The 21,684-nt window shown below is 51.4% G+C and overlaps 1 protein-coding gene across 6 annotated transcripts in view; it reads left to right on the top strand.

Moving 5' to 3' along the window:
• Positions 1–10,836: 10,836 nt before the first annotated feature.
• ARHGEF4 (Rho guanine nucleotide exchange factor 4) overlaps positions 10,837–21,684 on the top strand; it is a 261,691-nt gene continuing 250,843 nt past the window's right edge. For all 6 annotated transcript variants that reach the window (XM_053214832.1, XM_027056096.2, XM_053214833.1 and 3 more), the window contains exon 1: positions 10,837–10,958. In XM_053214832.1, coding sequence (XP_053070807.1) covers positions 10,920–10,958 — 39 coding nt within the window. In that variant the 5' untranslated portion in view covers positions 10,837–10,919. The remainder of the gene's footprint in view (positions 10,959–21,684) is intronic.

The raw sequence follows: 21,684 nt of genomic DNA on the forward strand, positions 1-21,684 counted from the left end.
CCTGTTGTTTGCTAGGAAGTGTTTAGTTTGAGGTCAGCTTCTGGCTTATAAGAGAGGCCAGACCAGGACAGCCACACAGTACAGCAGAACACAAGCCCTTCACTCAGGTCTGAGTAAAATCCCAGCAATTTCCAAGGGGGTCCCCCCTTCCCAGGCTCCTCAGCCCCTCCTTTCAGAAAATAGGTCTGTGTGAGTGAGAGGCCAAAGTGCATGGACTCCCCAGCCCCAGTGTCCTTCTCAAAGGAAAACCTGGTCTTATCCTATCTACCTGTCAGATGGGGGCCTCACCTGCCCCTGGGCAGCCTCCCCCACAGCTCAGGTACGATAAGGCCAGGGCCAGGCACAGAGGCAGGGCGATGCCCAGGGGTCACTCCCATGTGACTGATGCTCCCCTCAGGTCCAGGCCTGCTCCTGAGACAGGAGACAGAATTCACAGCCTGGGCAGATGCACTGTGGGAGGTGAGGCTGCAGCTCAGAGAACTTAGCCTTCTGGCTCTGATTTATTCTTCCTTCAACTAAAGCTCAGTGGCCTTTTGGCCTTCTGAGAGAGAGAGAAGTCTCTGCCATGGGAACAATCACTGCTCGGCCTGCAAACACGCCCACTGCCCTGCTACATCCGGACAGGCACAGGCTGAGCCTTCTCCACCTGAATGGAGTGCTTCTCTCAGGCTCCAGAGCCCCTGGTTAGGCCCCTATTCAGAGCATGCAACTCCCTGGCCTTCTGGGCCTGGAATAAAACCTACTTGTTGCCTAGTGAGGGTACTAGGTGGGCATCTTCACCATGTTTTATAGCCCCCTTTCTTTCCTATAGTCATCTCCTCCCTCCACCCCTTTCTCTCCATCAGGCCTGGGAACACACACCCCCTTCTGCTGCACACAAAAGCCCATTCTGGCCTCTCTCTTTGAAACCAGGCAGTGGCAGCGTCACCCCGGAGACCGGCGCCTTCCGGCCCAACGCATCCATCCCCTTCCCTGCCCATGCTGGCCCAGCTCAGCCCTAAGTGAGCTCTCAGGTTATGGAGCCCTGGTAGTTGCCCCCACTTCAGCTGGACTGCTTCCTCTCCAGGGAAGCCGGGTATCCTATGGGCTCCCTGTTCTTCCCAGGAGCCCTGCTGGCTCTGGATGCAGTGTATTTCATTTGCAGCCATCACTCTCACTTACCTGTGGTCCCGTGTTTGCCCCTCACTCCAGTCCTTTGAGGCCTCCAGAGCCTGGCTCAGCACCCCTCCCCCAACAATGCCCCCATGAGAGGTTCCAACCCTGTATCCCTTACTCTTGAGCCACAACCTGCATTACATTGCAGGGTGTGTGGGGGTACCATGAGAGGCTCCAGCCCTATATCCCTTACTCTTGAGCCACAACCTGTGTTACATTGCAGGGTGCGTGGGCCACTGGTTCATGTCATCCCCTCCTGGAGCTTCACACCAATCAGGGTGGCAAATCACAATTCAGTAATAGAAGCAGAACCCATAACTTGGGAGCTGATGCTGACCGGTGATTGCATGTGCTGGATGCTGGATGCTGCTCCCTGCTTTGTGTATTGACATTGGGCCTCACTTCAACAAAAGGAGACAGGAGCACCCCAAAATTTAGGGGCTTCACACAATATTTTGTTATGATGTTTTACAGTTTTAGAGATTGAAAGGACTCAGCTAGGAGGTTCTGAGTGTGGAGGAAGAAGTAGAGGAGTGTCTGTGTAAGAGGCGCCCAGGCCCAAGGAGCTCAGCTGGTAGGGGGGTGCCTACTTTGCACACAAAAGATCCCCCTTCCTCTTACTGGTATCATTTATCATTAGAGCTATAATAACAAAATGAATTCAAACAATGCACAGTATTTAAAGGGAAAAGCCTAGCCCCAGAGGTGTTGGTGCTGCCAACAGTTTGGGTATTACAGCATCCTGTCATTTTGTCTTTCCTCACAGCCAGGACCTGGGAAATGGGTCCCAGATCAGTGGTATGTGGCTTCACCTGATATGTCCACACACACTTGATCTGTTGGGCTAACAGCAGCCCTAGGGGGCAGGTGCAATGACTGCCCCTATTTAACAGAAAGGAAAGGAGGCGCAGAAGAATCAAGTAACTTGCCTCTGGCTGGGCCCAGAGCCTATGCTCCCAGCTGTTCAGTGCAGGTCCCCAGGCTACCTCAGAAACAGCATCTGAAGTAGGCAGCTCATCCACGTACCTGAGGGACCCCACGTAGAGCATCCCCAATCAGGGTCTGACTCAGAATCTTGAAGTCACTGGCTCCTTGTCACCTGCAGACCTTGGCTCAAAGGCACACTCCTACTTCTGAATCATCCTCAGTCAGTCCACCCTCAGTTGCAGTCCTGCCTCCTTGCTGAAGGTCAGCTGTGAAGAGAACTATGGCACCAGCATCTTGCAGAAGCAGCAGCAGCACACCACTCCTGCTCTGGAGTTGGCAGGGGTGGGGGGATTGGCGGTATGCAGAGGGTGTTCCCAGATGAGGACAGAATTCATCTCAGCATGTGAGGGGTGGCTGAAGTACAGGGCAGGAGAACATGAAGGTGCAGAGTGCAGTGTGGTGGGGAGGAGGGGCTGTGGGTCAGAGTCCCTGAGGCTCCACACATGCCCAGGTTTCAGTAAACTTCATTTCCCTCACACCCTGCCTTTCATTGGAGGATGTGCCATGAGGAGTTACAGCACCCCCTTCACATACCAGCTTAGCCCCCAATGCCTTTCTTCAGCCCTGGCCACCCCTCTGGGACTCTGCCCACCCAGGGCTTGAATCAGTTCTCTTATGTCCCCTCGTCCATGGTCCTGACCTCCAGGGTTTTCCCTAGGAAGGTGGAGGGCACTGTATGTGTAAGAACTGCAGGCAGGAACTGAAGCTCAAAGGAGGTCCTGGGACTCTGAGAGATGCTTGCTTTGCTCTTAGCTTGAGGGTTCCAACAGCAAACACAGAAGAAGGTTCCCATTGTTCTCAAATAAAGATTCTGCTCATTCTTCCTTCCTTCCTTTCTTCCTTTGTATTTCTTTTTCTTCTCTTTCACTTTGTAAGAAACCATCCATGGTATTGGCCAGAGACTCTGTGGACACTTCTTTGCCCTGCTCAAAACATGCTTCATGAGTCATGACCTCAGAGAGCTGGACAGAGGCTCACTTGAGTTTTTTTCAGACTTGAGGGCAGAGATGAGTTGTTTGTTAGTGCACTGAGCTGGTCATGCTATTGGCCAATCCTCCACTTTTTTAGGCTCAAAATGCCCCAGCTTCACCTGCATTATAGTCAGCCCTGTCCTGACTCCTCTGTTCAGGGGAGGTGGGAGGGAACAGCATCTAGTGAACATTCTGCAATGGGGGTCGGAGCTGTGGTCTGAACCCAGGTGGTTACCCCAGAGCTCCACCTCCCAGCTCTGTGGGAAGCATGGCCTGATCCTACCATAAGACCCATGCGGAGCTTTTCCTGGGGCACCAGTAACATATCTCTGTTGGGTAGGACACAGTTGATGGCCCTTCCTGCCTGAAGGTCTCTGAGTCCTTAGTCCCACCACTGGAAAGACATACCTGGGATCTATGCCCTGCTCCTTTCCTCAGTAGAAGTTAATTGAAACACTGGTGCTCTCCATGACGGAGGGGCTGACTACCTACACAAGAGAGGGGAGAAGGCCCCAGGGTCAGGGCTTCCAGGCTGCCTTCGAGCCAGAAGTGCGTGGGAGGCTCCATTCAGATCTCAAAAGGATGGAATCAGAGCTGTCAGTTACTAGAGACCAGGAAATGCTGAATGTGTGTACCCAGGGGCTTGGGAAGGGCATGTGTGTCCTGCTCCTAGGTGCACACTGCATATGTCTGTGTCTCACTGAAAGTCTGTGTGGGTACAAGTTGCCTCCTCCAGGAAGACAGCCCAGGCCCTACATTGTGCCTACTTCCCCACTCATTGGGAGCCCTCTGAGGGCAGACATCAGTCCATACAGTTCCGCCCATCTGGGGGTCAGATGGCACTTGATGGAGTGGGGCACTGGGATCCACACACAGCCACTGGGGGATGAGGGTGAGGCCATGCAGAGACTTGCTGGGAGTTGGGTGCAGCTGCTCCAGACCTCTGTGCCAGAACCCATCCGATTGAGGAGATTATGCAGCTATTTGTGTATGAAAGTCTGATATAGAAATGAGCTTAGGAGCACCTGGGTGGCTGAGTTAGTTAAGTGTCCAACTCTTGGTTTCAGCTCAGGTCATGATCTCATGGTTCATGGGTTCTAGCCCCATACTGGGCTCTGTGCTGACAGCACAGAGCCTGCTTGCAATTCTCTCCCTCCCTTTCTCAGGCCCTCCCTCATTAGCTAATTTTAATTAGAGAGCTAATTAGAGAGCTAATTAAAAAATAAACTTTTTTAAAAAGTTAAAAAAAAATGAGCTTCAAGTGCTATTCTGATATGGCCCCTTCTTCCTTCTGGGCACCCACCTTTGCCCACAGAGGCACCTTCTCTCTCTCAACAGGGTTTCTGAGGACCTATGAGCACTAAGGCCTCATCAGGTGGCAGGATTAGAACTTAATTAAAGGAAAGATTGCTAATTGTAGGAGCAAAGAATGCCTCCTGACTGATAAGAGCATTTACCAGCCCTCCTACCTGAGGAAAGGGATCCACTCACTTCCCCAGACAGCAGAACTGTTCTCAGGGTCTGCAGTTCAGTGCATACATAGCTCAATCCCACCCTGCACCCAGGAACCCCATTCTGCTAGAGGCAATGAGTCTGCTCTGGGTGAGGGCACCCAGGCACCCACGGACAAGACAGATGGGCCACTTCCCAAGGATTGAGCAAAGTTGCCTCTGAGAGGTGGGTCTTGAATCAAGCCTGGACACTGAGAAGGGGTTTTTGTGGCACAGGGGAGCCAGGGGAGTTGGGAAGCATATGGGGGCAAAGATATTCCATGAGCAGAGAACATCATGACTAGATGTGAGGAAGTAGCATGGGAAGGTGAGAGGACAAGGGCCAGGGTTGGCCAAGATGGGACCTGAGGACCCTAAGGCTAAGGCTGTATCATCCTTTCTCTCTTCCCTGTGTGGGACCTGGACACAGGTAAGCACTCACAGGACAGCTTCAGCTCAGGCCTCTCATGCTGCACCCAGCCTGCATGATCCTTGCACCCCAATCCTCTACCTCCTCCCACCTGTGAGCTCCCCGGTCCAGGGGGCAGGAACCCGGCTCTCATGCCTTCCAAGTCCCCTGGGACTAGACCCAGAGTAGCATCCCAAACTTCACATGTTCAAAACTGAATTCTTGTACCCCATGCCCACCCACAAGTCATCTTCCCTAGGGATCTTCCCATCTCGCTGAATACCACTAGTATCCCTTTACTTTATCAGACAAAAAAAAAAGTTTCCTCCTTTTCCCAAAGCCTTACACCCAATTTACCAGCACTTCCTGTTGGATGTACCTCCAAAATGTACCCTAGTCCCACTGCTCCCAGCCACCTGCAATGCCTCAGCCTTGCTTCAACTATTGGCCATCTACCCCCAGGGCCTCCAAAGTGATCTCAAAAGCCTCCTTTCTTCTGCACTTAGCTCAGTGGCTTATCACTACCCTCCCTGTGGCCTCTTGGGCCCACTTGTTCTGTCTCCACACCTAGACTCCCACCTCATCCCCCAACTTTCCTTTCTTCTTTTAGCATCCGCACACAGGTACCACATGGGAACTTGGACAAGGTCTGGTCTCCTGCCCGCCACATCTTCCCTCTATAAGGGAAGGGGCTCATATCTATGCCTTGGGCTGCATGCAAGCCACACTCATGCTCCTCACAGCCACCTTGTAAGGGGTGGGCATTCCCCTACAAGTGCTGATAAAAATACCTGCCCCCCCCCCCCACTGACTTCAGGGCTAAGTGGGGTTACATAATCATGACATGGAATCCCGAGGCTATAAGGACAACATCCCTAAGAGCTGATACTATCATCATCCCATTTCACAGATGAGAACACTGAAGCACAAGGGGTTAGGTGACTTGCTCAAGCACATACGGGCTCAAGCACACACGGGCACTGTTGCATCCTTCCTTCACCACAGCCTAGAGCCTCCATCATCCTTACACAGAACAGTGTAGTCCTGCCGACATGCAGATGTAGTAGGGAGATAGGAGAGCACCATAAGGTAGGTGTCCTGGCTGCAGTGCAGGACCCAGTGAGGTGGCCAGGAGAAGACCCCAGTGTCTAGAGAAGCGTCAGCCTGGCTTCTCAGACCGGGCAGAAGAAGATCACCTGGTGCCAGGCTAGAGTGGGGCCCATTTCCAGCCATCTCTGCAGGAAGGTGGGCCATATAGAGAACCCTGTGCAGAGGCCTGGGCTCCGGGCTCCAATCTTTCCTCCATTTCCTCTAGGTCTGTGTCTTGGGGAAGAGACAACGGAGCTGATGGTTTCCAATCCCAGCTCTGCTGATCCCTGGGCTGTCCCACCTGGCCTGGGCTCTGTCTGGCCTTCATGTACTGTTGGGGGGGACAACAGGTAATAGACTCTGCAGGGACCACTCTCTCAAAGACCAACACCCTCATGGGAATCCTCATGGAATATTCGTCCTGTCTCTGCTGCCCTCAAAGCCAAGCCAGGCAAGAGTCCAGCAGAGAGCTCATGGACACCCCACCCAGGATAAGAGCTTCTCCTCACTGAGTCCCCAACTCCTTTCAGGGTCCCTTCCTGCAGCTTCCCAGAGACTGACCACAGGGCTCACTCCTGCTCTGTTTGGCCACCCAGACCCTGGCTGCACCCCACACTCCATTGTGCCCTCATCTGTCCCTGACTGCTAGATTCCAGCTGTTGCCTCTCCAGGGGCCATCACACACAAAGTGCTTTTCCTCTCAGAATCTCAGTTTCCTTAGGTGGTAAGACAGAAATACAGGTAAATCCTCTTGCCTATTCTGTAGGACAGTTTTCCATGCACAGCCAAGGAGTACACCCATTTTCTATTGGGTGTTGTTTTGAATTGCTCTCCTGGGCCACCCAGGCAATGAGTCTACAGGGCCTGCCTCTTCCGGCAGGGAGACAGGTGTGGAGAAAGAGATGGAGGGATAGACAGGGGTTTTAGAAAGACAGCCACAAAAAAAGTGGGTCCAAAATTAAAAAGACAGGGAGATGAGGAGAGGAAGTGTGCCAGTGGAACAGAGTGGAGCAGGGTAGGATCATTGGAGTACCCAAGTCACGGATGAGCTGCTTTCTCACCAGTGAGTGGGTCTCTCTCACCCTCAAGAGAGGTAGTGAGGTCAGGTATGTGAGCTGCCTGGAATAGAGGAGGCTCTCATCCTGCAGTTGTGGCACTTGGGGGAAGGCAGAAGGGGATGGGAATGGTAGGTGGTAGGATGAATCCTTTGCAACGGGCTCAGCCTTCAGGCCCCACTTGCCCTCTTCCATGCACAAACAGTTATCCTGGAACTTTGGAGGCTTGGGACTCTTTCAGGTGCTTTGCTAAGCTCCTCACAGTTGTCTCGGCCTCTGCTTGACTATACTGTGGGCCAGCTGTCCTGCATCAGCTATCATCACAAAGCTCTTTACATCAAGGTCCATCCTGGTTCCCATCCTAGCTCTAAGCACTAAGCAGAGTGTGTCTGCCTACTTCTCCTGATGGCTCCTGGAGCATACCAGAGTGAGCTCCCCTTGGGCCTTCCCTAATTTCTTTCTGCCCTTCCCAAATGCCACTATTTCGGGATAACAATTTAGTTTGGAAGTCTCTGTTCTCAGAGCACTTCAGATCATCCCAGGGATTCATGAAAATCTGACTTACAGAGTTGGGCATGACAGGGCCAAGGCAGTGGGGGAAGGGAAGCCCCTCTCTTGGGCACTGCCTCCTGGACTGGCCAGGAGGGGACACTAATGCTGCCACATCTGTCTGGTGGCTGACCACCAGTGGTTGTGCCTCCTTGGCTGTCTGAGCTGTCTCTCTGCAGACCTGCTCTTATATCAGAGTTCATTTGGTCTCAGTTCAGCATTTTACATTCACTCCAGAGAATTGCATCATTTGGTGTCAGCTTGGCTTTCCAGCCCAAGGAGCTCTTACAAATTCTGTTTCCAATGTGTCTTGATTTGTCCCCCATTTGGTGACTGCAGTACAGGTAGGCTGGCTTCTTGCCAAGGAAGCTGAAGGCTCATCCTCTCCCTACCTCAGCTCCCCAGAACAGGCACACAAGTGGGGACTCCGGCAATCCTCAACTTTACATCTTGGGAGCTGATCCAGGCCCAGGGACCCAAGGGGTCACTGGCAGAGGTTGAGGCAGGCCAGAGGCTAGGAACAAAGCACAAATGTTTGGGGCTGCAGCATGCTCAGGGAGAGGAACCAGCATCGGCCTCTCCAGAAGGGCATCTCTCTTGTAGTCTCAGCTGCAGCTGCCAGCTGCTGTGACAGCTTCTCCTGCTTTCTGCCTCTTCCCTGAATCAGCATCCCTCTACCTGTCTATGGATTTGTGGCCTACTCCACAATCTTCCAAAAACCCCATCATGCAAGATTAACTATGGGCGGCAGCTGTTCTTTGTGACCCAGACCCTGGCTGGTGGTGTAGGCCCATCTACATGTGCACCTGGAGACTTGGGACAGAGGTGTAAAGCGAGTGAGAGAAGGCTACCAGTGAGGGGAAGCACGGTGCTCCTGAGCCCTGTCTGTCTGCCAGAGCCTATACTCTTCCTGTTGCCCCAGTGCCTCTTGGCATCTGGTGCAATGTTCTGTCTGTGACCACTTGACTCACCCCCTGACTTCCTGAACCTGCTTCAGGGCTATATGTGACAGACTCAAAATCGGGATCATAGAATTTAAACACTGTGCACGCACTTAGATCATTAGAAACCATGTCATGCAAATCCTTCTGAAAACCAAAGGGGCCTGCTGCCATTTGGTTTAATATACTATTTTTAGAGTAGTTTTAGGTTCACAAAATTGAGAAGAAGGTACAGAAATTTCTCATATGCACCTACCCCACACATGCACAGCCTCCCCATTATGAGCATCTCCCCACCACACTGCGACATTTCTCATAATTGAACCTACATTGACATGTCATTATCACCTGAAATTCATAGTTTACATTGATTAGGGTTCACTCTTGGTGTTACACATTCTATGGGTTTTGACTAGTACCCACCATTGCAGTATCATGCATAGTGTCTTCACTGTCCCAGAATCCTCTGTGCTCTGCCTATTCATCCCTCCCTTGATGTCTAACCCCTGGCAACGACTGATCTTTTTCCTTTCATCTTTTAATAACAAAAGAGTGCACACCCTTTAACTCTACAATACAGTCAAGTTTCCCCAAAATCATGTTCTCCAGAAGGAAAACTCAGACATAAGACTGCATTTAACTTACTTACCCTTCATCATCCAATGTTGTCATTTCCCCCGAGACTGCTGAGAGATTAAGTGGCAGAAAATATGGCAAGGACCTAGTTCAGGGCTGAGACACAGTGGAGGTGCTTGTAAATGGAACTGTTAGGATAGCTATTATCTGACCTGGGGTATGTCTCTCTGTTAAACTCTGAGACTGGTCCAGACCCCAGTTCCTGGACCAGGGATTCTCTGAATGAAGTCCCAAGATCAGCAGCAGCAACAGCGTCACTTGGGAACCTATTAAAATATAAATACTAAGGTGGCACCTGAGTGGCTCAGTGGGTTGAGCATGGACCCTAGGCAATGAAGAGTAAGGATTGGGATTTAGGACTTTCTGCTCTGGTCTGGCTGCTCTGAAGGTCTGGGAAGAAGCAGAAGTAGGCTGGGTGTGGGGCAGAAACTACTCTGCCAAGAAACACTGGACATGTGCTGCTGGTCAGAAATAGTAATCAAAGGGGCCAGAAATTGGGGAGGCCTGCAGGAATATGCAAAGCCAGTCTGGTCAGATGCTAACCGACCCCCCCCCCCCCCATGAGGCTCTGGATCCCAGAAATGGTAGGTTTGGAGCAGGAGTACAGTATGACACCCATGGGCCCTTGGCACTTTTCCTTCCTGGGTCTCTTTTAGAATAAATATATATAGATACAGATACAGATATATAGATATAGATATGATTTTAAATATATTTTTTACAACTGTGTTTGTATAAAGATTAATATAATCCAGGCTGGATATTATTATTTTACTCAAGTTCTTTTGTTTTTAAAAGCAATTAAAATTAAAACATTTTAGTTGGTTCATAAAAATCTTGTGGTTCTAGTGGCCCATGGGAGTGTCTCTTGGACAGGCCTCCTGTCCTAAAGCCCCACAAAGAAAACAGCGAGGACTTCCCTTTGCCCCTGAGGGACGATTCCCAACTTATACCCTCCCTGCAGGGACGCGACTGGAACGTCAGGGAGAGGAGCTAGAGTGAGTTCTTGAGCAAGAATTAGTCCTGGGGATTCTAGCTCATCCTCAGCGCTCGTCAGATACGTGAGCTCACACATGTTGCTGAGCCTGTCTGGGACTCAGTTTCCTCACATGGTAAATGAGAACCTCAGGCAAATGCTCTGCAGGCTCTCAAAGACTGAAAAGCAAAGCTCTCAGGCAGAAAGAGAGGCCTCCCCTGCCCGGGAGTAGGGGCAAAGTCTCAAGACGAGGGTATGGCGTACAGGCCTGGGACTCGGCGCGACGCGCAACTTGTGCCGCTTCGGGGCAGAAGCGCACGGCGCCAGTTCGCCCGCTCCTTCTTAGAGAGCGCTCCGAGGCTCCCCGCAAGGGCAGGAACCCCGCGGGAGGGGCGGTGGGGCTGTTCCCTGAGGCCCCTGAGCCGCGTCGCCGCCGATGGCTCCTAGTCTCGGGACGGGAGCGGGCGGGGCGGGCACCCGGGAGCGTCCCGGGAGACCCGCAAGTGCCCGGAGTGGCAGGGCGCGGCGAGGCGGGGCGTGTCTGCCGGCCCAGGGCGAGCGCCGGGGCGGGGCGGGGGCTGGCGTTCCGGGATCGCCGGTTCGGTCGCTCGGCTGCGGGTCCTGCCGGCGGGCTCCGGGGCCCCGGCTCCGCGGGGCCACCATGCTCAGCGTCGTGCACTTCCTCCGGAGCTTCTTCAAGGTGAGAGGCGGCGTCCGGTCGCGCGCGGGGAGAGCGGGAGCGTCGCGCTGCGCCCTGGGCTGGCTGCTGGGCACCGGGTGGGTGCAGGCACCCTGGGCGCGCCTGGCCGCCCCCAGCTTTCCAACGTGCCGACCGGTGTTCAGAGAGTGTGGCTGCCCCAACCACAGGGAAGGAGAGGCACTGTGTCGGAGGCTTGCCTGGACCGTCCTCGGCGAGGGCGACCGCCGGGTGCCGGCCTCCTGGGCACCTACTGGCCTTCGGCACGCGGGGCACTCGGCAGCCTAGGCCCCTCGGCGCAGGACGGCCGATTCCAGGAAGCACTGGCTTGTGCCTCAGCTAGTGGGCGCCCAGAAGTGTTTGATATTGTTATTACCTCGGCTGAGGGTTCCCAAGGGTACGAGGGAGGGGACCAACAAAGTTGGGGCACCATTTTGAGGAAGGTGTGTCTAAGCAGGAGGAGGGGAACAGGAACCTGACTCTCCCCAGGCCCAAAGTCCCGGACTGTTCACAAATGGCCCATGGGAACCCACTTATCTGGGGTACCTCTACCTCCCCTGCCCCCAGTGGGGGCCCCAAAGTGAGCAGTAGGCTCCAGGGCACTGTCAGATGGGGGAGCAGGGGGCATCTGCAGATTGCCAAGCTCCACCTCCCCAGGTGAGCAAGGTGGGAGGTGGGTGGGAGGGAGGCAGGGTGGGGTTGGCTCTGACTGCCAAAGCAACTGCATACAAAAGGAGCAGGGGAGTACTGCCAGAGCTACAGCCCAAGGAGGGAGCAGCTGTGAGTGGACCCAGGGCAGACAGTGGGGCAGTCTGTGGTGGGGGGAGTGGCCCTGCTTAGCAGGGAAGCCACTCTGTCCTGCCAGAGTGACAGCCTAAGGAGTGGGGGGCTGTGAGTGGACCCAGAGCAGACAGTGGGGCTGTCCGTGGTGGAGGGGGGGAGGGTGCTGGCTAAGCAGCCCTGCTTAGCCAGAAGCCACTTTGTCCTCAGGGTGCAGACTAAAGGGACAGGTTCAATTCTCTGACTCTGAGAGCTCTGGGGAAAGCAGCAGGCTAGATGACCCAGAGCTGGACCTGCGGGAGTGCTCCCCTCAGCCTGTTCCTCAGCCAGTGTGGACTCATCCCCAGGGATAATGACTTGTTTATAAACTTAGCAGGGAAGAGGGATGGAGTCTTTCAGCTTTCAGGGTACTCACTTCTGTTAGTGACTGCAGGAGATGCCTCAGAAGAACATAGGAGCCCAGCTGGTATCAGAGTTGTGGTTCTGAGCACACAGATGCCCTCTTTGAAGTCTGATTCTGTCACTGACAGGGTATACAATCTTGGGACAGTCATTTAACTGCTTTGGTGTTTTATTTTCCCATTTCAAAAATGTGGGTGATAATTCCACATCTTCCAGAGTGGATGGAAGGATCTTATTACAGAATATACATGTTCTTATAAAAAGGTGAACCTGGGACCATGTTCCTTCCCGTCCATGCAGTGGCAGCAGTAGGTCACCTGGAGGGGAGTTGGCCAGGCAGAATCTGAGAAGCCTAGTGGACCCAGAAACTCACGGAGCAGACAGGTGTGGCTGGGGAAGAGGTCCCTAGATATCTCAGGGCAACTGCCTTGCCCATCTGCTGACTGGGACCCTCCTTGGAAGGGGGACCTTTGGGAAGGTGTTCTAAGGGGCACACTATCTCACATTCCCAACCTGTTCCGAGAAGGCTTTCTACCTCTCCTTGTCCCCAGACCCCATGCCTATCCTCAGGTCCCAGGAGGTGCTGAGACACTTCAGGCCTCTGTCTATACACATATGATGACGATCAGATGTACCTCTCAGAGGATCTCTCTTTCTACTGTCCTTCAGAGCCACCCTTGGGAGGGGCCCTGAATGCCATTACAGTCCACTTCTGGCTGTGCAGGTATATCTTGCAGAGCCACCTGTAAACACAGTTCACACATGTTCTTCCTCAGACACTGGTCACAAAGAATGCTCTATAAGGCCACAGGTGCAGGAAGTGAAGGGAACCACTTGCTCAAATCACCTCCTGATCCCTCCTGGGCCTGGGCCTGTCTTGATTGGTAACTGACTTGGTTGTTGGTTGATCAAGAACACTGCTTTGTCCTAGGAAACTCAGATCCTTGGGTCCCAGTCAGACTCTGGTAGCAGAGACACAGATAGGGTCCACCAAGGCCCAGGGCAAAAACAGTCCCTCAAACCCCAGGCCCCAAGTAAGACTTGCTCCAGACTCTACACAGCATCCAGTTCTGCTGTGGGCACTCTTATGCTATGGGGTCCACAGGGTGTGACACCTCACAGTGCAGAGGTGGACTCTGCACTTGGGTGGGTCCCACACAAAGCTCACTGCCTTTGGGATCACTCAGCAAATGAATGGGAGAAGCACACCCAAGGAGGAAATATGTTGCCTCAAAACTCCACAGGCCCACCAAGCATTGTGAAATCTTCCTTCATGGTAGGGGGCCAATGTCTAGCAACATGTCTTTTGCTTTTTATTTTTCTTAATTGTTTTTAATTGTTTAATGTTTATTATTTATTTTTGAGAAAGAGAGAGACAGAGTGTGAGCAGGGGAGGGGCAGAGAGAGAGAGGGAGACACAGAATCCGAAGCACTCCCAGGCTCTGAGCTGTCAGCACAGAGCCTGATGCAGGGCTCAAACTCATGAACCACGAGATCATGACCTGAGCTGAAGTCAGAAGCTTAACCGACTGAGCCACCCAGGCGCCCTGCTTTTATTTTTTTTAATGTTAATTTATTTATTTTGAGAGAGAAAGACAGAGACAGAGTGTGCACATGTGCATGAGCAGGGGAGGGGCAGAGACAAAGGGAGAGAGAGAATCCCAAGTGGATTCTGCATGCTGTCAGCCTGGAGCCCAACAAGGGGCTCAATCTCATGAACCGTGAGATCATGACCTGAGCCAAAATCAAGAGTTAGACACTTAACCAACTAAGCCACCCAGGTGCTCCTCTCTTTTATTTTTAAAGGGCTGTTCCAAAATGTTCCATACAACTGTCCACCTCTACTGCCTGCCTGGAGCCTTCACCAAAGTGGAAGGTCCTTCTGTTTTCATGGAATTTAGGTCCCACACTCTGGTGCACAGTAGGGTACCTTGCCACTTGCTGTTCTTTAAGTCCTGTCAGTATGACGTAGTTGACCAGCATAAGGTCCTTTGGGGTATAAAGGTCAGGGTTTCTTCTAACTAAATGGTGACACAGAATCAGGGAGCTACTGAAGCCCTGAGACAGGTGGTGAAGTTTTGTTGCTGTCCCTGTCTTGAGGAAAGCAACCTACTTCTGTTATTCCTATATGTTAAGATGGGAAACATACACACTCACACATGCACACACAAGCACAGTTTTCACCAAATCATTGGCCGAGGAGTGTAATAGATTTGTTCCATTTAAGAAGATCATTTGTAGGACAACATAGACCGGTCACAATTAAGCCTAAAACAGCGCACCGACATTCTTTAAGGTCTCACGTAGTCTGCGCAAGCCAAGCTGGGAAGTTGAGTAGGGATGCAGTAGAGATCTCCACCCCTGGTTGGAGATTCCTTACCCACCAGATGTTAAATATTGCTTATGATGCCCTATTTTGGAGGAGAGAGGGTGTTCCAGAGGCTTCTGGTAAGCATTCCCTACCACGAAAGTCTCCACATAATGGATGAATGAACCAGGGTGGAGTTTCTATCAGGAACTGAGCATGTCTCTGAGCTCCCAGGGACTCACTATGATCCCCCAGGAACTGGGGAATCACCCAGGAACTGGGGTGATCCCCCAGGAACTGGGGAATCACCATAGGACAGATTCAGGATCCCAGTGGGCTGCTAAGAGGCTGGATGTACAGCAAGTCCCCATTTATGACCTGGCATGCCTCCTACCTCTTATGGGCCCTCATTCCTGGTGGTGAGCTTCCTGACCTTCCAGGAATTAGTGTTAGCTGTGAGCCAGTGTTCAGTAATCCCTGAAGTCTAGGTATTTTTCTGTATAGGAGCCTTTAAAAGACTCACAGTATGTGCTTAGGATGATTTTACAAGTAACTACCCCTCATTGAAGAAACTTTGGATCTATTGTTTCAAGTCTGAGAATCAGGCAAGAGGAGTGGAATCAGGCAAGTGGAGTTTAATCAGTGAACATTTATTGAACACCTACTATCTGCCAGACACTGTTCTAGGCACTCATGGAGCCTTATGTTTACCAGACCTAGTTTAATTCTTTTTAACATTTTTTTAAATCAATATTACACAAGTACAATAGGACCCTATTGGTGTTGCTCGTCCATTTTAGTTCTGGCAGCCCCATGATTGATTATTCAATGACAAAGAACCCCTGGCATCAAAAAATTCTGATATTACTTTGGCTTCTGGCACTTAAATACTGCTTCTCTTCCTTGTCATGCCAGCTCCTGCCATCCCATCTGTAGAATTCCCACCCAAACTAGCATCTCTCATCAGCATTGCAAGCTGGTAGAGAACAGTGTTTATGGCAGTTTTCTGAGATGTTGACATTCTTTTTGCCAAAGTAGTTTTTCGTGCCTTGGAGGTAGGGCATGTCTTTTTGATCCACCAGGGGACATAGTTAGGGGATGGTAAGCAGGTTGCTCTTGATAAATCCATTCCAACATTCTATTCCTTCAGATATTTGGTTTCCTTCAAGGACTTTCTGGCTTTTTAGTTTCATTTCATGGGTTGGTTTAGTTAACCAACACACCACCTACTGGAACACAGGCTGACTCTTGGAGCTGGTACATTGACTCCAAAATGGGTGGTCATTCCCATATCAACATATTCATCCCAACCCAGAATGTTTTCCTTACCTCCTTGGTCAGATAATCCCAGTATCCATTTCTACCCACCCCCTCAGCTTCTTTCCAGTACATGTTAGCAAAATCATAATTTTCTGAAACATGAGCCCTTTCCTCCATAGTTTGACTTTGATTGGTTCCCGTGGCCATGCTGAGATCTGACTCTACTTTGAGTCAGGGCAGGGCAGGCAGGGAAAGGGAAAGGGGTAGACATGAGGAGAGGTGGGCTCAGTTTCCAGAATAGGGGCGAACAGGCTCTTGAAGCAGCCAGAGAGAGAAGCAAGGACTGCATGGGTTTATGAATTCCCTCACAGAGCCCCACTCCTAGGACCAGGGTTCCCATTTTTTCCTAAATGACACTCTTTCACTCAAGGAGCAGGGAAACAATCCGTTCAGCTGCCTTTTTAATTCAACAACCCACAGATAGATGGACTCAGACTGCTTTGGTTTAGGGATGTCTCAGGCCTGTGATTGCAGAGAGAAGAGACACTGTCATAGCCAGTCCCTGGGAGCTCAGAGACTTGACTTTGTTATTCTCTCTTTAAGCTGGCCAGAACAGTTAGAAGCAAGAAGTACACCCCATAGTACTTGAGTTCTTTGTGCCTTTTTCTCAGGTTTTGTCGTAAGAGTCACTTTTCCCCCCAAAAGCCCCTACTGGACATTTGGCCGCAGCTGATTTAATTAGAGGTTTGCCATGCATGCAATGAGATGCCAGAGTTCCATAACTTAATTCCCAATATACTTTCACTGACTTTGGCATCAATTGGGTGTAATAACCAATCTCAGACACTCTTTTCCCCTTTCCTGACAGGTCTGTTATCTAAAATCATCTTGGCACCAACTTCTTTACTACTGAAGTCTCTTGGTTGCAAAAGACAGAAATGGACTGCAGTCAAGTGAAAAAAAGTAAAGGGTGCAGGGTAGCTCACAGGGATCCAGAGAGGCAAAGCACATTAGGTCCTTCTAGGTGGGCCAGCTGCTTAGGATGCTCGTGGGGGACACTTTACTGGCTCCTCACTAAGGATACTGTCTAGCTCCCTCTTGTAGACTTTTAGCTTTGTCCTCAAGATCCAAGGTCCTGGCTGGAGGTTAGCTGAGCTGCCATTTGAAAAGTAGGAAGAGAGGATATCTGCTCTCTTTCTATTTTTGACATGGATAGGCCCCAGTGTCTGAATTCTCTTAGGATCCCCTCCTTCCTCCCAATCATGGCTGCTGTTCAAATGCTGGGCAGGAAAGCAGAAAACACCCCCTCATGGCATGCAATTAAGGGAAAGTTCCACCAGGACTCACTCAGCCTCCCAGCTTTGGGGATGGGGGAGTGTAAGCCCCAGGTGCCTGGGGACATTTGCTAGTGGGTCACCCACATGTTTGAACTTTTCTGGGTAAAGGTCAGAGCAGGTACCTGAGGCCACAGAGACCCTATCCTATGAGAGGTCATGGAGAGGCCTTCCCTTTGAGTCCTAAAGAAGCTTGTCCCACAGGATGGCAGAAAGGAGAGGGTAGATAGACAGGACAGACAAGGTATGGGGGCCAGCTGCCTGCCAGGAGGCTGTCAGTACCTCCCCAGGGCTGCTGTCTCCCGGCCACCACTCAGAGACCCAGGGCTGTTCTCCTCCCTGGGGCCTGCTCTCCCACTCTGTCCGTCATGATCCTCAGCTGTGGCCATAAGTCAGAGGCCTTGGGGCATGGTTCCCACCTTTTATTCTAGCCCCTCACTCTGCTATCTCTGCCAACTTGGGAGGCAACTATGACAAGATCACCTCCACTCAGCCATTCAACACATTCTTTGAGTACTTCCATATTCTGGGTCCTGTTTTCTCCCCCTACACTGTAGACTCTGAGAGGGAAGGGCTAGGGGTTGAAGCATAGTGTGTCTTTGGAAGTGTGAGTGTAGCTTGTGAATTAACTGCAGAAGACCTCAGCCAATGAGAGGGCCTCTTAATCCAGAGGTCCTGAGTAGGCAGGCAGGGTGGATGGTTCTGGAGACATGAACTCTTGCAACCTTCTCTCCAAACTCAAGTGAGCCTAGCCCTACTGTCCAGGCATGGGGTGGCCCAGCCTCCCCAACTCTGGGTGCCTGGCCTCCCCTTAGCTGTAGGCAGTGACAACACTCTACTACTTGCTGCAGACTCAGCCAACTGTGAGATTCCAGGCACCGTTTGATAACCCAAGGGAGGGTTTGAATTTACTCTTGGTCTCATGTGGGGCTTACTGAGCCTGAATGTTTTGTTTGCTTCTCCTGCATGGTGGAACTGGGTGGCATGCTCGTGCTCTCTCGGGAGTCCTTTTGTGGTTTTTACATATCTATAGTGGGCAGTCTCTCCCTTGCCAATTGTAAGGATGTGAGGTTTAAGTGATATTGCTGGTTCTGGCCCCATGCCTGGCTACTGAACCCTCCTGAGTTACCTAGTCTGAACCCTTTGGGGGTATGGGTGGTGCTGCCTGTGAGGCCCTCCACCCTCTCATCTGGTGACCCACAGGTATATCACAGGTCATTGGTTGGAGGCTCCCGCACACTCACAGGGTGCCCTGCATCAGGGTGCCTCCTCACTGCACCAGCCTCTTGGAGCTTCCTTGCCCCATCTGTCTCTCAGGATGCAGTGTCACCTTCAGTATGTCTTCCCTGGATGCCTCCCCAACCCCTTCGGGCCCCTTCTCTATGCTGCAGCTCAGCCTCCTGAGCTACAGGAGTTCACTGGCTTGTAATTGTCTCTCACGCCTCCACACATACGTTCATTTAGATGTACCTTTATTAAGGGTCTTCTTACAGCTATTTCTGGTTTTCACTGTCCTTAGAAGACCCCATAACCACACAGTATAGTTTCCTCTTCCCTCAAATCCCCAGTTTTTCCATCTTATTCTGATGTGTGGCATGCCACAAACCCTAATGCAAAAACCAGCCTGATTACCTGAAGCTGTAGTCTTCCTCAGCCACAGTTGCATGTCAGAACCACTGGCTATACCCAGACCAAGTGAGGCAGAATTCAGGGCAGGGCCCTAATCACAATGGGTGACTCCATTGGGCAGCCTCGCTGAGAATTGCTATACTATAGACCCTGGAGCTACCTGCACAGTCCATCAGAGCAGGGCCATTCCTGAGCCTTCGCTGGACTAAAGAGAAGCTGAGGTCAGACCATGCATTGCCCTCCAACCCTCATACCACCCTGTTATAACCGAGGCAGGGAGCATATACTTCCCTGCCCAGCAGACACCACCATGTTAACTGTAGTGAGTGTGGGTAAGCCCCATTAAGATGCCACTACAGACCCATCCCACCCAGGCCAGCTTGTTGTGCCTTGAGCATCATCTGTGTTTGTACCAAGTAGGCTGATTGATCTCTCCTTGACCACATTTTGCCTGTGAGCTTGAGAAGGGATCTTCTTGGAGCAAGTTCTGGGTCTGGAAGCCACCTGCTGACCTGCTGTGGCACCTGCCCCTCCTCCTGGGTCCCCTTGTGTTGGTGGTGGGCCCATGGAGCCCCAGCATGGACCAGCTCTCTCACATTGCTCAGTGCTCCTTCATGTGAACCTGTCCATCTCAGGGGTGTTGTGGAAGTTAGCTGGGATAGTGAAAGCATGGGAAAGCGTGGGACTCAGGCAGCTCAGAGTGAGAACTCAACAACTATTAGTTATCTCCTTATATTTTCTTCCCCAAAACAAATGGGTTTTTTTTCTTATAGCCAGTGGAATTAAATGGAAACCCATGTCTTGTTACTGGGCTGTAATGGTGCTATTTATGCTGATGCCATGGGCTACAGTTCCTGATATAGGGACAAAGTCTGTGTTCAAGAGGAGAACACTATTAGAAACTCGCCTCAGAATGGTCCACACAGAAGATGGGAAAAGCCAGGGTCCTGGGAGTGTTTTCCTCCATGTGGACATTGAGGCTTATGAGAAAATGGGAAACAGCTAAGTGGTGGTCCATCCACACCATGGAATACCATGCAGCAACAGAGAAAATGAGCTGCTGGTGCACTCACCAGCCTGGGTCACTCTCCAGAGAGCTAGGCTAAGTGTAAGAAGTCACAATGCTGTATAATTGCATTTATCTGAAATTCCAGACACTAATGAGTCTCTAGTGACAAGCAAACTCATCAGTGGTGCCTGGGGACAGGGTTCAGGGCAGGTGGGGGCAGGAGGGTGGGATGACAGAGGGACAGGAGGTGGTGGAGGCATACGTTGTTTTGAGTGTGGTGATAGTTTCATGCTTTGTACTCATGTGGGAAACCATCCAGTCATACTTTCAGTGAGTGCAGTTGTACCTATCAGCTACCTCCTACCCTGGCAGAATCGGCCCAAGGTCTCCTGGCCAGAGCCTCTCAGAATACTTTTCCTACTCTGAAAACAAGGCCCTTTCTGGGTGCCACATGCACAGAGACCATGCTGGTTAGTGAGAGCATGGAGACCCTGCCTAAAAAAGAGACAAGGTGATTCTGGCTTCCTCAGCTGTGTGCTCAACAGAAGAGGTCCTTAGGACATGCATGTCTGTGCATTGTTGATGATGTGTCATTTCTGGCTGGTTCTGTGAGAGGTGTAAGGCCTGGGCGCTGTGCCCACCTGGGGTACTTGGTCATCTCAGGCCTCACTCCTGAAAGTATGCAAATGCCTCCTTGCATCTCTGTGAGGTGGTGTTAGAAGGACTGGCTGTAGCATTTGGGCCTGGTGAGGAGGGTTTGGAGAGATTTAAGGAAGCAGGGCTTCGCTCTCCCCTGGATGTGGGAAGAAAGCAGGGGCAATTCTGTGATTGAGCGACTTAAGAAATCTTACCCAGCAGGAGGGACAACAAGTCTGAGGCTATATCTGGGACTGGTAAAGCAGCAACTATCATTCAGAGTAGCCATCATGGGGCTGTTAGTCTTTGTGAGCTGGACAATAAGCACGTGCTGTCTGTGCCCAGCAGGAATATGACAGGGGCTTCTTCTTGTGTTTCTCCATCACTATCCCAGAGTAAAGTGATGTTCTGCCTAAAAGTGATGTTCTGTAACACTGTTCATGTTCCATAGGATGATAACAGGGCCCAGCTGTGACACCAGCCAGCTCCTGCATACTGTGGCTACTGTTGTCTTTCTTGCTCATTTGGAAACGAGTAGAGTACATATCCAGCCCCTAGAGAACTTTATCCACAAATACATGGCGAGACGCCTCCTGACCATGGTTACTACAGAGGGGACCCAACAGATATTCTAAGAAAAGCCCTAGGGTGATTGTGCTGTGTACCATGGCTAAGAACCCACATATATTCCTGACTTGCCGAGTCCAGCAGAGTTGGTGCTCCATGCTCTTTCCACCACCACTTCCTCCTCCTGCCCCCTGCTAAGCCAACTCCACTTTCCAGCAGGTTCTTTCTTCCCCACTCAAGAATCTGGCCTTGCCCAGCATTGCAGGCCATCCACATGTTGCTCAGTGCCTAAGCCAAATCTCACAATGGGGCAGCTGTGCACCCTGTCTCTGTCCTTTAATATCTACTTTTTACCTGTCTTGCAGAAGCTGCAAGACAGAGGAGATGTTGATTACCATGGTGGACTTAGGGACACCACAATGTCCTAACTACATATTTGGTGTGACTTAATTATCCAAATCCACAGTCTTCAGACCTGTAAAATGGGCTGATGATGTCTCTGAAAAGTGGTTGTCAAAGTTAATGTGCTCACATTTGTAAAATACCTGGCCTAGAAACCTTGAGTGTTCCCAAGGACTAGAGCCCAAGTCTAGTCTAGTTCCCAAGGTGGGAACACATTGATATTCTGTCCATTCCTGTGTCTACTCCAGTCCCTTCTCTGTCTGTGAGTTCTAGAGTTTGTAAGATGTCAGGTGAGGGTTCACTGGAGAAAAAACACTGGCTTAGAGAAGGTGGAGAAGGTGTGGCCTCTAGCTGGAGGGTGATGAGTAAGGTGTGGAGGAGATGGGCACTGGGAAGGCAGCT

This window comes from Acinonyx jubatus, chromosome C1, assembly GCF_027475565.1.
Source record: "Acinonyx jubatus isolate Ajub_Pintada_27869175 chromosome C1, VMU_Ajub_asm_v1.0, whole genome shotgun sequence".
Taxonomy (NCBI): domain Eukaryota; kingdom Metazoa; phylum Chordata; class Mammalia; order Carnivora; family Felidae; genus Acinonyx; species Acinonyx jubatus.